This window comes from Peromyscus maniculatus, chromosome 4 (genome assembly GCF_049852395.1).
Source record: "Peromyscus maniculatus bairdii isolate BWxNUB_F1_BW_parent chromosome 4, HU_Pman_BW_mat_3.1, whole genome shotgun sequence".
Classification (NCBI taxonomy): domain Eukaryota; kingdom Metazoa; phylum Chordata; class Mammalia; order Rodentia; family Cricetidae; genus Peromyscus; species Peromyscus maniculatus.
Window position 1 is genome coordinate 54,229,095 of NC_134855.1, and position 15,130 is coordinate 54,244,224.

A 15,130-nucleotide genomic window follows, 5' to 3' on the forward strand; every position below is an offset into this window, starting at 1 on the left:
AGACACATAGCAGAAGTCAATGGTAAAGTAAATAATTAATAATAATAGTAATAATAAGTTTCTCACCCAAAACAGGTGAAACTAAAGTAACCCAAGACCTTAAGCTCCCTACAGCACCTTCCACCTACCTTCCCTCCTCAACTCTACGACAAGCTTGTCTTATTTATAGCCACTGTCTCTGCCCTGGAGGAAAAAGGGAAAAGAAAAAGCTCCTTCTCCCATGTCAGCTTCCAAATACAAAAAGGCAGCTCGCTTTACACTCTGTCTGCAGACCAAGGGCCGAGCTCACAGGAAACAACAGCTGCTGAGAACCGATTTGCTGTGCCTGTAACAACATCCATAATCACAATTCTAGGCATCAGGAAGACAGGCTGAGGGTGCCAAGAATTATAGTCTTGAAGAAAGTGCTGTATATGAACAATATCTAAGGAAAGTTATGAGCTGAAAGAGAACAATTTTTTAAAAGCCATGGAAATAGGGGAAACTCAATTGTGGATGAATAAGAAATGTAAAGGCAATAAAATGATGACTGTTCAAGGTTCTACAAGTATCATCCCATTCAGGAGGGACTTTTGTAGCTCACATACACAACAGGGGTGTGGAAAGAGTAGGAAAGGATTTGTGATCTTTATGATATTTTATAGGCTCTTAACATATCAATTATTAAATGTTTTCATTCCTTCCCATGACTTTCTAGGACTATAGAGAAATTGACACTAAGTGAAAATCATAATTAGGTTGCTGATCCTCAACTTATCAAAGTCTTTAAGAAGGATATAATGAAGCCGGGCGGTGGTGGCGCAGGCCTTTAGTCCCAGCACTCGGGAGGCAGAGCCAGGCGGATCTCTGTGAGTTCGAGGCCAGCCTGGGCTACCAAGGGAGCTCCAGGAAAGGCGCAAAGCTACACAGAGAAACCCTGTCTCGAAAAACCAAAAAAAAAAAAAAAAAAAAAAAAAAAAAAAAAAAAAAAAAAAAAAAAGAAGGATATAATGAATAATGTATCTAATTAATAACAAAAGATTAACAAAACAAAATTATTTTCCTAGACATTCCTTAAGATTAAAGGGTCATGTTGACAGACATGTCACAAACATATGAGACTTGGGGTTAGCTCAGCTCAGTCGGTCTATGTAAAACTATAAACTTTCAGATGGAACAGAGAAAAAAATTACAAAAAATATGTTCTTCCTACAACTTTTGCTGTTGTTCTCAACAGCATCCAAACTCTAGAGAAACACATGCCTCTATGAGACAAGGTATAGTCGTGAAATGACCATAGAACCAAGGGGAAGAACTTTCCATTCTTAGGAACCCTGAGGACATCTCACAGAAAGTGATACCCAGCTCCACCACTCAGAGATTGAAGGAATGAAAACTGACTGCCTTTCAGATCCAGCATCTCATATCACATTCAAATCAATGTAAAAATGAAAAGACAGGGAAACCAGACAACAGCATGTTGGACTTGCTTTCCCACTCACATCCAGCATGCTCGCTGTGCCTATTGTCTTAGGAATTGCTAAAAAAATATTCCAATGGGGATATTTTACAAACTAAAACTCCACTTGCTCCCCTCTGTCTAAAGCTGACTGCTGTATCCAAGCTTGGAGATGACTAGACCCTTTACTTGTCCAACCTCTCTACACTCCACTGAAGCAGATAGGAAGAAGACCAGAATGGGTCAGAGATTCAGTCTCCCCATCTTTCCTCCTCTCTTTTGCATCTTTCCTACCTTGGGACTCATGCAAATTTACTAGAGAAAAGGTAGGCATCATGTATGTAGGTAGGTGCTCTGTTCACCTTCCAACCTTGAAATAGAGTATGAAAAATCACCATATCCCACCCCTTACGTCACCCCCACCCCGGCAAACACCAGAGACACAAAATACCCATTTTCTTCAGGATAACACTAGGATTCTAAAAGATACACCTCTTTCAAAAAGTTCATGCATTTAAACCATGAGACATGTTCTTAAGGATATAGTATCTTGATAGAGATACATGTGGTATTATTGAGTGGTACACAAATTTCCCATAAGCCATTGTGTTAGGAAAAGACCATTCCATCAAAGATGGTGTAACACTCTAACTAAACTCAAGAAGGAACTTAAATAGCAAGACTATATTGCAAAGCATCTAAATAAAAATGGTCCTGGTTGTCAAAGGATGAGGGTAGGCGTGGCTGCCAAGCCAGTGGGCTGGGGGACCAGAGGACAAGCAAAACCCTACCTGATAGGCATCAGGAATGTTGACTGTTTCTCCATGTTCCCCGACATAGCCAATGATGCCTTTGCCCCAGGGGACCTGCACCTCATTTGAGTTCTCTGTGCTGCTGCAGGGGAGCAGTGGGGTTCCCGCATGCACATCAAAAAATTTGGAGACCAAACTCTTCTTGCCAGCAGCTGCCCCCTCCACTAAGAAGAGAGAGCAACGGTCAGCGTCCACCATGAGACAGACAAAGATGAGGATCTTGTAGCTTAGGCTGGTGAGGTCAAGGTCATTGGAAATGTCCTTGACCAGTTCCAAGAAAAACTGGCGTTCATTATGCTTTTTGAGGTGGCATTTGTAGTCGATGGCCGTAGGGGGATACTGAGGCAGATTCACTCTCGATTCCAGCAGGGCACTGAGGATGTGGGCTGTGGTAGGGGGCAGAGAGCTGGCCTTCCTGAGCAGGGCTCTCCGCCGGACACTGCTCATGGGCTCCTGGGCCCGGGAGGTCACCTGTTCATCGTAGGTCCTGTTCACATGGATAGCTTTAGAGCGGGCAAAGCTCTTCCGCAGCTCTTTCTGCGAAGCTTTCCGCTGCAGGCTCCCATCGCCCCGGCTGCCACTGGCCCAGCTGGGACTCAGGGGAACCCCAGCACTTTCCCCACCACTGGGCGTGTTGGCAGAGCCCTGGGGTCCAGCACCACCACCTATCCCAGCGCTGCCTCGGCCACTACCCTGAGCCAAGCTACCAGTGCCAGCCAGGGCAGGCTTCAGGCCCGAAGCCCCCTGTCCCGGACTGTGCCTCTGTAGCCACTTGTCCACCAGCTCCTGCTTCCCTTTCCGCATCAAATAATCTTCCAACAACTCTGGGTGCCTATCCAGAAAAGTTTCCACCTCCCCGAAGTCCATGCTGGAGGCTGCCATGACCCAAAGCACCCCTTGCCTCGTCTCTCTACTCTTGGACCACAAGGTAACCTGTCCCGAGGCCTCTAGCAGTTGCTGCACATGTTTGCCCACACCAGGGTCCCCAGCTCCGTGCTACCTCCCTGCGGGCCAGCAAGAGGGTGATAAGAACAGCAGGATCCCAGCTGGGAGGTGGCCGCTCCTTCCGAGGCTCAGAGCCGCTGCCGCCCACCCTACCCCTGCTCCTCTTGCTCCGCACAGGTGCCGGCCCGGAGCGCCGGCCGCGGCCACCGCTGCTACCCGGGCGGCTCGCGCCACCGCTGCTCCAGCTCCCGCTGCCGCCGCTCTGCCGCCGCTGGAGCCGGCAGAGTGGACCACTGTGAGCCGGAGGTAGGCAGGACACGCCCCGGAGTGAGGCTCTGAGCCTGCTGGGGGTAGGAGAGGAGGAGCAGACGGGACGCACAGCAGCCAAAGTCCACGGCCCAGGGTGCCAGGCGGTTCCTGGAAGAGTCTCTGCGCAGCGCCGAGTGGGGAACGCACCTAGATGCCCCCCCTCCGCCCCGCGCGCCGCCCTTCCAGCCTCACCTCCCCAGCCCGCCCCGCTCCGCCCCCTAATCCTTCAGCTTTCCAGAAGGGCCCTGGGGAGCCCAGTGGGAGTCCAAGTACTGAGAAATATTGATGATTTGTGAGGATCAGAACCCAAAGTGCACTCTGAAGAAAGGAGGGTCCCCAGAGTCAGCCGGGGTTTTATTTTTCTAGGATGAGACTGTACTTTTAGTTTGCTCCGTTCCTCGGACTACCCAGCACTCTGTGGGCGTGCAGTAAATATTAATCAAACTAGTTTCCTTGAAGTTCCCTGTGTAAGAGATTCTTGAATCTAATGAAACTCGGGGATACTCACCACCTCCCTTCTCTTGGTGATGGAGGGGAGCTGTTCTTTGAAGGAGGGGGTAAATCTCACCCTGATTTAGGGAGACCCCTTGGAGCGGGGGCTCGTGGACCCGCGGACGCGGGGCTCCTTTTCTGCTGCATGCTAGATTCATTGGTTCTCTTCCTCTCACTTAAGAGTTCTCACCTTCTCTTCCTTCTCTCTCAAAAGTCACAAGATCTTGGGGCTTACGGTAGCACCAAGATGTCTGCACTGTGACAGGTTCCTCTCGGCCCTGCCCTGGCAGCTTTTTGGATCTGACTAGTCATGCTAACAAAAGGTTTCCCCTTTGGCCTCTTCCAAACCTAGCGGTTAAGCTAGACACAGAGGACTAGGGTGATGATGCTTTCTTGAAGGAGGGGTACCTCCGCTTCTGTGGGAACAGGGCAGATGCAGAACCTGGACCACTTCCAGAATAGGAGGCTCTTCCAGATAGCCAGAGGTGAGAATGATAGACCAGAGAGGCAAAGGAGGCAAGCAGGGATTCTCAGAGGCTCCATGTGGCAGCCCTAGTTGATGTCCACTTAAGTGGACACCAGAGCTGAGTAGGCAAGGTATATTAAACCTTAAATTAACACAGGAATTAAATTCTCTCAACCTGGCACAGAGGTTTATTATCCTACTTTAAAGATAGAAAATGCTGGAAAACTGAGTAACTTAACCCAGGCAGGGCTCACAGCCAAGTGGCATAATATGCTCATTAGCTTGGCTCTAGAGGGAGGCACACTCTCAAACAGGTCACTGGACTGCCTCCCACCTGCACCAGGCCAGTCACATCTGTGCCACAAGAGCCACATCTGTGCCAGAAATTAGACCAGAAAAAGAAGGTGAATGGTGAGATAGAACGTCCTCTAAGTACTCTTCTTACTACACCAGGAGTAACAAACACTTGCTCGAGAGTTCCACGTCAGCCAGTGGGGCAGCTCATCTGCTACCGGCACTCTACCAAGCCTGACGACCAGAGCTCCATCCAGGGATGCAGGTGACGGAAAAAGAACTGACGACCAGAGCTCCATCCAGGGATGCAGGTGACGGAAAAAGAACTGACTCCCTCAAATTGTCCTCTGACCTCAGTGCTGCCCACCCACCCCCACAATAAATAAATAAATAAATAAATAAATAAATAAATAAATAAATAAATGCTATTCAAAATTTTTAATTCCAAATGCCCCTGCTTAATTATCGTAGCCTTGGGACCAGAACACCAGTGTGAATTTAAGAAGGGTCCCGGTGTTTTTCTTGCCTCATTCAGAACACTGCTGTACTGCGTGTGACCGGCAGGATGAAGGAAATGGCCCCTGCTGTTCCGTAGTAACTTTATCAATGTGGGAGTCACATAGCTTTCAACTCACTCTTTTGAAGTTATATTCCATGGCTGAGGATATAGTTCAGTTGGTTGAATGCTTGACTAGCATGCACAAAGCTAAACACTACATAAAGTAGGTATGTAGTCCCTGGATTTTAGTCCCAGCACTTGGGAGTTGGAAGTATCAGGAACAAAAGTTCAAGACCAGCCTGGGCTACATGAGATGCTTTGTCTAAATACAATAATAATAATAATAATAACAATAACAATAACAATAATAGGCTGGAGAGAAGGCATAACAGTCAAGAGCAGTGCTGCTCTTGCAGGGGACCTGGTTCCCAGCACCCACGTGGCAGCTCACAACCATCCTTCATTCCAGATTCTGGGCATCTAATACTCTCTTGTGGCCTCCACAGGCTCCAAGCACACACATGGTGCACATACACACACACTGACCAAACACTCATACACATAAAACAAAAGTAAATAAGTTCCTGAAGCATAAATAAATAAAAAGTCACAAGTTAGTGAAGTCCAGCATATTCACAGATTGTGTGTTTGGGGCTCATGGGGTGACAGAAAACAAAGTAAACCCACAGAGAAACAGGATATCAGTGGTAGGCAGCAGGAAGAGTCAAGCTTAGGAAAGAGGTGCTAAGGCAGCCTTTCTGAGGAGGGAACAGCTCGGCAGAAACCTGACAAAAATGAGATGTGTTACAGCTTGAATAACAGCCTACCAGGCCGGAGGAGCACACTCCAACACTGTGGAAGGAAAACGTTGGAGTATTTGTGAAACGGCGTGGAGACCAACAAGAGGCAGAGAGCCAGAAGCAGGATATTGGTAGTTAGGAGTTGACAGCTGCCAAGAAAGAAAGTGGTGATGAAGAATTAAAGAAAAAAATGTTCTTTCTGCACAGTGTCCAGATCACAGAAAGTTCTTAATACACGTTTGCTATTCTGCTGTTTTTATTTGTACCAGTCTTCTCACTGGTGTGTGGAAACTCACTCCATGCGATCACATTCCGCTCACTTCAGTGACCTATCAGGAGGGATGGTTCATGGTCCTGCTAGAACTGGCTAGTAAGGGCTCACGAGCTTATTTTAGCCTATGTTTCCAGTGAATGTCCAGTTTCATCATGGGGCTCACAGTCAGCCATGATGGAAATGTGTGTGCTGTGGAAGTCTACTAATGTCCCAAGTCTGGATCTGTGAGTGTGAGTGAGTCAGTCAGTCTCTGCCCCTGTTCCTGTCTCTCTGCCCCTGTGTGTGTATCAGAGAGAGTGCATGCATGCGTGTATGTGCTTGGGTGTGTGTGATATGTGGGTATGGGTGCCACGGCACATGTGGAAGTCAGAGGACAGCCTCGGGTGCAGGGGTCTTCCTTCTCCATCTTGTTTGAGATAGGCTCTTCACTGCTGTGAAAATCCAGCTAGTTGGGCCACAAGCTTCTGGAGAGTCCTGCCTCCACCTCCCGTTCCCCGTTGGCCTCTGGGACTGTAGAAGCTTATGCTATTGCAACCAGCATTTTCATAGCATCTGGGGATCCAGACTCAGTTCACCAGGCTTGGGCGACAATTGCTTTACACATGGAGCCATCTTCCCACCTTCAGGATTTTTTTTTTCATATTACTGGTTGTTTAGTAGATACTAGTATTGGATGAAAACAACTCACATATCCATCATTGAATTAATAGGTAAATAAAGTGTGCTATAGTCATATAATGAAATATTATTAGGCCACAAAAGGAATGAAGTACTGATACATATACAACATAAAAAGCATCATGCAAGGTCAAAATAGTCACCCATAAAGTGTCACATTTGTATGATGTCATTTATATCAAAAGTTCAGAACAGGAAACTCCATTAAAGACAGAAAATGGACTAATTTCTGAATGGAAAGGAAGAAGAATGCCTAAACTAAGTGTGGGGATTGTTTGTTTGTTCATTTGTTTGTAGGAGTGAGGTAATGAGAATGTTCTAACATTAGTTGTGTGTAATTTGTACACTACACCTTACTATTGTTTACTCATTACTACTATTTTGTGATGCTGGGGATTGAACCTAGGACCTAACACACACCAGGTAAGCACTCTACCTCTGAGCTATACCCCTTGCATCTTTTTTTTTTTCTTTTCAGATAGGGTCTCACTAATTTGCCCAGGCTGGCCTTGGGCTCACTCTGTATCCCAGGCAAGCCTAAAAATTATAACCTTCCCACTCCAGCCTCCCAAGTATCTGGAATTACAGTCCTGTACCCCCCTCCCTGAGGCTGGGCCATATTACACACTTTAAATGAGTGAATTATACCTCAACAAAATTTTTACACACAAAACCCCACTTACTGAATACCCCTGGCCATACTACAGTAGTAGTGCTGTGCATGGAGGCACAAAGGGCCCCAAGCATCCTCAGAGAAGGAAGCACAGAACAGCCCCAGGCTGTCTAAGGCAGAAGCTTAATCAATAGCCTCCTTGACAAACTCATTACACACACAGTTTTATCCCTCACCAGTGTCTGTAGAGTCAAAAACTCTGATTTTGTTATATATGTACGTATTTTTCCGTTGTGGTAAGACTCATGTGTCATGATCACCTTAACCATTTTTAAATCCAATTCGGTGGCACTAACTATATTCACAGTATTGTACAGCCACCACTGCCGATCCCAATCACTCTTTTGATCTTGCAAACTGAATCTAAAACCTCTGATTTTGATCTTGGATCTCACATTTTGAAACAAGAGGCAGGTGCTGAGAACACTGAGAAGAGTAAGAAAAGCAGCAGAGGCTATGGGGTGGGGATTTGGCATTTCTGGTTTGGTTTTGACTTGGCTGTGTCTGTGTTCCCCGCTTGGCACATGAAGTCACGGTAACGCTGAAGTGTTAGTTGTTGAGATAGGAAGCTGGAAGGCTTGAGAACACTCTGACAGAAGGCTGCATAATAAGCTGTGTGTTGGTGTGGCTCACGCATCACTCTCCCTTCTTTTCACAAAGTTAGAGTCCCAACAGGAGACAGAACCTACTCAGATCAAAATAACTCTAAGAGACTAAATTAAAAGGCAGATTATAGATACATTCCAAGCACAGTAAAGGAATCTGAGAAACAACAATAGACAAGTCATCACCCTGATCACAGGACAGAAAGAAAGGTGACCAGGACCCAGGAGATACACCTGCAAAGTGATCACTACCTTGAAGTGTGCAGCGACAGCTGTCCTAAGACACTGAGAACTCAACCCTACCTCAAAGGAGGGATATCAGGAAAAAATACTTGAGTTCATTTTCACCCCCCCCCTCCTGTCAGTGACCAGACCTAAGCAGAAGTTGGAAGATGTTGGAGCCTGTTGACAGGATCCTAAAGGTCATCTTGCCTAAGCAGAAAGTAGGGGAGACAAAACAGGAGTTGTATCAGGTCTGAAGCAGAGAAAGGAAAATGTTCAACCCTACATGGAACCTCGAGGAAGTCCCATTAAGAAATAAAACATAACTGCATTTCCCCTGAGGAAATAACTCAAATAATTTTCTGTGTAATTCTGCCCTCTTCTGATCATCTGCTAATTCCATCAACTCTGCTATAATACACTCTACAACAGCAGCTTCAGGCTACAGAATACCCTCGTGAATATAAGCAGTCAGACCAAAGAGGTACGATACTGTGAAAATAGATATGATGTTCTAAAGACTTTGTGTAGCCAGTAGAATCCCCTAGGGACTATCATACCTGAAAATGTATGCTATTTCAGACATCCCATAATCTGGCACCCATTTCTTGAAACTCAGCGAACTCCTGTCTCCTATGCTTGTCCATAACTGTTTCATCCTCTAATCCAAACATCACTGGCTTTTATTGTGTGACCTCTGGGGTCATGAAACATGGACAGGGGCAGAAGCCTAACAAACCACCTCAGAACTTATTTGGTTAGTGTGATGATTTTTCTACTTACAGATGTGTTGGTTAACCCTTTGTTCTTCTGTTCCTCTTAGCAGTAGTTGGAATCACTCATTCAGCTGGGTCTATTTCTATGAAGTGCCCATCCATCAGGTCATCTTTACATGACTTCCCTCTAAGTGGGATAATTTCAGTATTGGTACAATATGGCAGCTGTATTCCAAACGGGAGCTATATAACTCAAAGATTATATAGCTCAGACCAGTTAGCTGAGACTGAGGCAATAGTATGTGTACTCACAGGCTCACTTTTCTGGGAACTACCCATCTAACAGTTGACCACACGACCACACAAGCTCTCTACTGAATCCCAGACCCCTATTTCCAACTGCTACAAGACATTGGCTCCTAAATGTTATAGATAACTCAATGTATCAAGGTCCCCCTGATGCTACCTTAATCACTTGTTTCTATACAGTTTAGCTCAGAAATGACTGTAAGAGAAGCCTCCATCACCTGTCCATTCTCTATCAACTGGTATTGTCTTCCACATGATTGAAGTGATCACAGCCTTACTCATAAGTCTTTTATCCTTTGAATTTAGTCTTCACCAAAAGACATATAATGGCCGGGAGGTAGTGACACACACCTTTAATTCTAGCACTGGGGAGGCAGAGGCAGGCGGATCTCTGTGAGTTCGAGGCCAGCCTGGTCTACAGAGCAAGATCCAGGACAGGCACCAAAGCTAAGAAACCCTGTCTTGGAAAAACAAAACAAAACAAAACAAAAACAAAACCATATAATGGGGTGATTAACTGCCCCCCTAAAAGATACATGAATGTAGAACCTGTACATATGAACTGATTTGGAAAAAAAAAGTCTTAGTGGATATAATAAAGTTAATGACCCCAAGACAATTTTCATCCTGGACTGAGAGTAAGACCTCCAAAGATAAGGCTAGAGATTGTAGTCCTGTGTCCACAAGTCCAAGAAAGTCAAGTACCTGTGGCAGGCACCTCAAGCTAGCAAAGAATGGGGAAATGGATTTTCTCTCAGAATCTCCAGGTAAAACATTGGCCTTCTTAATATCTTGAAGTTCTGGCCTCCAAAATCACAGGATAAATTTTCCTTTGTGCTGAGTCACCAAGTGTGTGACATGCTGTTACAGCAGCCCTAGGAAGCCAGCACCAGACCCCTCCACACTTGCCCTCATTTCATCTCTCTTCCCATCACAGTCCCCAGTCCAAGCTTCAGCCATCTCTGTTTCCTGTGCATTCTCTTGGTGTCCCCCCATGCCTGCCTGCCAGACTCCTCTTCTCCATTCTGACCTGCTTGAAACGTCACGCGCTCTGTGACTGGCCTTCCCTGTATCTGTCCATCCCTATGTTGAGCCAAGGCTTCATCAAATCTCCCTCAAGGATATTTGACATTGGCCTTGGTGAGAGCTTCAGGCATGTGTTTGTGCTAGTCACTTCATTAAACTACTCCACACACACACTTTGGTCACAAGACACATAGAAATCAAGTTACTGGCTAAGAAGCTTCTTCCCAGTTGGACAGCGTTCACAGTACCAGAAGATGCTCTGTAGATGTGTGTGTGTGTGTGTGTGTGTGTGTGTGTGTGTGTGTGTGATCAACAGTGTTACCCAGCTGTGAACCTTGTGAGCTGTTATAAAATTCAAGATCCCTGGGAAAAGACAATAGACTCAATCCAGACTATAATTAGTTAAATCTATTAAAGCTGCTAGCAAGACAGCTATCTCTTAGCCAATTAGAGACTGTTCCTCTAAGGTGGAGTGTGGGGAAGGAATTTGAAAGGTAAAAGCCACAGGAAGACCTTGAGTATCTGCACAAGCAAGCCAAGAGCTGTTCTGCTCTACCAAGATGAGGTAGTGAAGGCAACCTCAAACTAGTCCTTGAATGTCTGCATATGCAGGTTACAGATGCCAAAACAGCAGTTGGTCATAATCACAACAAAGCAGATGGTCATGGCTGTACATTTCTGTGCTACTCTACCACTGAATTAGGGTGACTAGGAACTTATCTTCCAGGGACTAGAGTCAGAGACAAACAATTAGTGGGTACCAAGATGAATGCCCAGCATAAACTGAAGTTTCTTTAGCCATCACAGAGCAATAATAACAACCAGCATGTCAAGACAGGCCCAAGGTACAAAAGTGGCATGAGGGTTATGGGGTAGCCAAGCACTTTCTGAGTGGATGTAAGGCCCACTCCACAGAAGGAAACACATGCCTGGTACTGGAAATTGGGCAAAGAATCTATGGCTGATATGTTCATAGACCCAGGGATGAATCTATTGCTATTATTTTGCTTCATGGGCTTAATAACAAAGTGCCCTCTAAATTATTATCTCTCTATCCATAGATTAATGCAGCTTTCAGACCACATCAGTGCAGTAGATGGTTGTTAATACAGAAACTCACAGTTGGTCAACATGCAGAACATGTCTCTGAAGTGCTTAGCCACAGATGGGACACCCCCCCCCCCCCCCCCGGCTCTTTACCCATACACATGCGAGCGCACACAGGGACATCTCAGAAGACTGTTAGATCTAGAAGCTCAGGAGAATTGGTGTGAAGTAGAGTCTTCTGGACACCACAGACAGTTGCCCTCATGAACTCGCAGCAGCTGTAGTTACCCACATATGACCTGCACATGATCAAGCCAGTCAACATCCCAGCATGGAGGGGGAGGTGACTCTGTGCCCCCATCCTTAGCCAGGAGCTATGGACAGTTGATGGCTTCTGTTGGAACAGGAGTCCATTTTCTTTGAGGGTGTGGCCCCTGGTAGGTGACCACATTCCAGTGGGTGGCTCTGCACTCATGAGCACTTAGTAATCTTTTTAAATTTTAAGGAGGTGTGACATTTTACTAAGCTTTCAAATGCAAACTCATTTGAACTGAGGAAGAAAAATTCCAAGAAGCCAGGTTATTTGAAATGCAGATCATGCTAGCTTTGGGGGCCATTCCAGCCCAGCCTAAGAACTCGTTTTCTCTTTAAGTGTGAGTCTTGCCTTTTATTCCCAGTAGTTTTCATAAACTGTCTAGTTCACTTCTGTTCCTTGAAGCCATATCTCCCTATTTGTTGTTGTCAATGCTTTTGAATTCTGGCAACAGATTAGTATTTCCTGGAGCCCCAGAGCCCTTTACAACAGAGATCTATCACTAAAAATAATAATAATAATAATAATAATAACAACAACAACAAAAATAAACAAGGCATTTTTTTTTCAAAAAAAAGAAGACATTATTTATTCAGTTAAGATGGCCTTTCTTTTAAATCTGAATTTTAGTTCTTTTGGCAATTATCTTCACCAAGGCTCTCAGATAAAACAACAGATCAGAATCTTCTAGTCCTAGCTTCAAAGAATCCGTCCCTGAATTATTTCCTGCTGCACGTAAAATGACACAGCAATTTCGTCATGAGCTTAAAATCCAAGCCATTGGACTTGACAGTGGCTTGATTGTTCCCTGCATGTATCGGACTTAGAGAAGTCACAGAACAGACACGGTGACGACAGTGCGGGCAGCGTCACAAGCCAGGACACAAGCAAGCCTGACGCGCAGAGGGCAGGCGACGAGCAAGTTAAGTACAGAAAGCAGAAATGAGAACGCAGCAGAGCACACCTAGAACGTGGTCCATCGGAGGAGCTGCAACGTCAAAAAGCAACAGGACTGGGCTGGTCAGAGGGGAGGTCAGAAATGAAATCATGAGAAAAGGAAAGATATACGTACTTCATGGTATTTGTCATTGTGCTTGCAAATTATTCAGTACCTTCTTCCTTCCCACGCGATGACACACAGCTGCCATGCACTTCTCATCCTTCCTGGGGCGGGGGGGGGGGGGCGTACCCCTGCCCTACCTTGGCTCTTGCATTCGGCACTCTATTTAATAAGTAAGTCTTCATTAGCAGAGTGTGAGCACAAATAATGAGCATCATGTGTGTGTTTAAGATGCATTGGGAACCTCTTCCCTGGTTCTTGATCTTCCCCTCTGACACAAGAATAAGAATGTCTGATGCTGGTACTATCCCTTTAATCAGGGTTCCAGGATAGGAAGACATCTAAACAGAACCACAGCTGACCACAGCCTACATGCCATGGGAATGGGAAGATTATCTCTTTTTTTTTTTTTTTTTTTTTTTTTGGTTTTTCGAGACAGGGTTTCTCTGTGTAGCTTTGCGCCTTTCCTGGGACTCACTTGGTAGTCCAGGCTGGCCTCGAACTCACAGAGATCCACCTGGCTCTGCCTCCCGAGTGCTGGGATTAAAGGCGTGCGCCACCACCGCCCGGCTGGGAATGGGAAGATTATCATTGTTGTTCCAAGTCCTTGAAATATTGCAAGCAGAGCAAAACCGAGTTCACAAAGTGGCTATCTACACACAGCATGTAGCTGCAACTAAAACATGTGACCTAATCTTCAGCACTAGAGGAAAGCAGGGAAAGTGATACCAAGAAAGTCTGCAACTCATACAGGGATAACATATTTGGGGAAACTGATCCTCACAGTATCTTCATTGTGAGGGACTAAATCTAATGAACTTAGAACTTTCAGGCATGAATACCAAGAAACAGTGTTTATTGGAGGCATCTTTTGGGGACCAAATACCACAATGTATAACAAATACTTACTGAGTAAACTAGTTAATGAATGCTTTCCATTGTGGCAGACCACATTTTTACCTGTGGCAGACATGACACACTTTTTTTCCACCATCATTTTAATTATCAAACTGCATTGATATAATCAGCATTATCATGCCAAATATCTTACAAAAAAAAAGATAATTAACTGAAACTAAGGCTCTTAGCGGGATGAATACAATAAAAATTTGATTCCATGAGATTGCTTTAGATTTTGATAGGACAGACATTATATATGGGTGATGGTAATTTAAGTATATGGATCTCAGGCTTAAAATACTTGAATATATCCAACATAAAAGGTAAAAGTCAGATACTGGAGGACAAGGACCCAGGATCTAATCCCACATTTAAGGATTAGCACCAACCAAGTATTTGATTATGAACGAGTCTCAGGACCTTCCTTTTCTTAATTTCTCAGTGTTTTCTGGTCTGTTTCTGTGCCCTTGCATTTTGTAGGGTTTTGAGGAGGGAGATTTAGAGGTTTTTTTCATATCCCTTCCTTTCCTTTTTTCTTTCATTTTCTGTTTTCATCCTTCTTTTCTCCTGTCTTTATCTTTTGTTTTGTGGTTTGTTGTTGTTTGTCAGTTAGTTCTTAGTTTCCTGAAACAACCTCTGACTGTGTAGCCTAGGCTGGCCTGAAAATCCATATCCTCCTGCCTCAGCCTATCAGGTGTTAGGATTGCAGGCATGTACCACCACACCCAGAAATTTCATCTTTTAGAAGTAGAGAGGAAAGATGTGGGGTGGTAGGGAGGATGTCCCACATATGCATTCTTAATCAGAATGGTTTTGTTTTCAAACTGAATTTTCTTAATGGAGAACTGAACTTAAATGATTCTGGAAATAAAATGTATCAGAAAATGAGAGATCTGTCCCACTTGTTTTACATGTGAGAAAATGCTGCTTCTCTGCCTTCTGTGTGACTCTCACACAGGCTCCCACCTCCACAGTAGCACCCCGATCCCTCCTGCACCACTCCACTTACTTTCTGTGCTTGAGAGAGGTCCCACAGAGTAAGGAATTCAAGCCGAGGAACTGTGTGACGCTGTGGTTTCAAATTCACACGTGGACCGAAAGGATCACCAAGTGAGAAATCCAGAGAATCCTTACCTGTCTATTTTAGAAGTTGATGAAGAGGGAGAATTAAGCAAAAATGCAAACTTTCCAAAGGATGTTTACTGTGGGATGTCTTTCTGTATGCTGAGAATATGCATTGCTCTGATTGGTT

The 15,130-nt window shown here is 45.0% G+C and overlaps 1 protein-coding gene across 2 annotated transcripts in view; it reads right to left on the bottom strand.

Annotated features, from left to right (window-relative positions):
* Nucleotides 1–3,594, bottom strand: part of Pde11a (phosphodiesterase 11A) — a 364,881-nt gene extending 361,287 nt beyond the window's left edge. The window contains exon 1 of one of the 2 annotated variants that reach the window (XM_006972471.4): nt 2,230–3,590. In XM_006972471.4, coding sequence (XP_006972533.2) covers nt 2,230–3,132 — 903 coding nt within the window. In that variant the 5' untranslated portion in view covers nt 3,133–3,590. Of the gene's footprint in view, nt 1–2,229 lie in introns of both variants that reach the window. The other variant, XM_076569730.1, reaches the window with a different exon arrangement.
* Nucleotides 3,595–15,130: the final 11,536 nt, after the last annotated feature.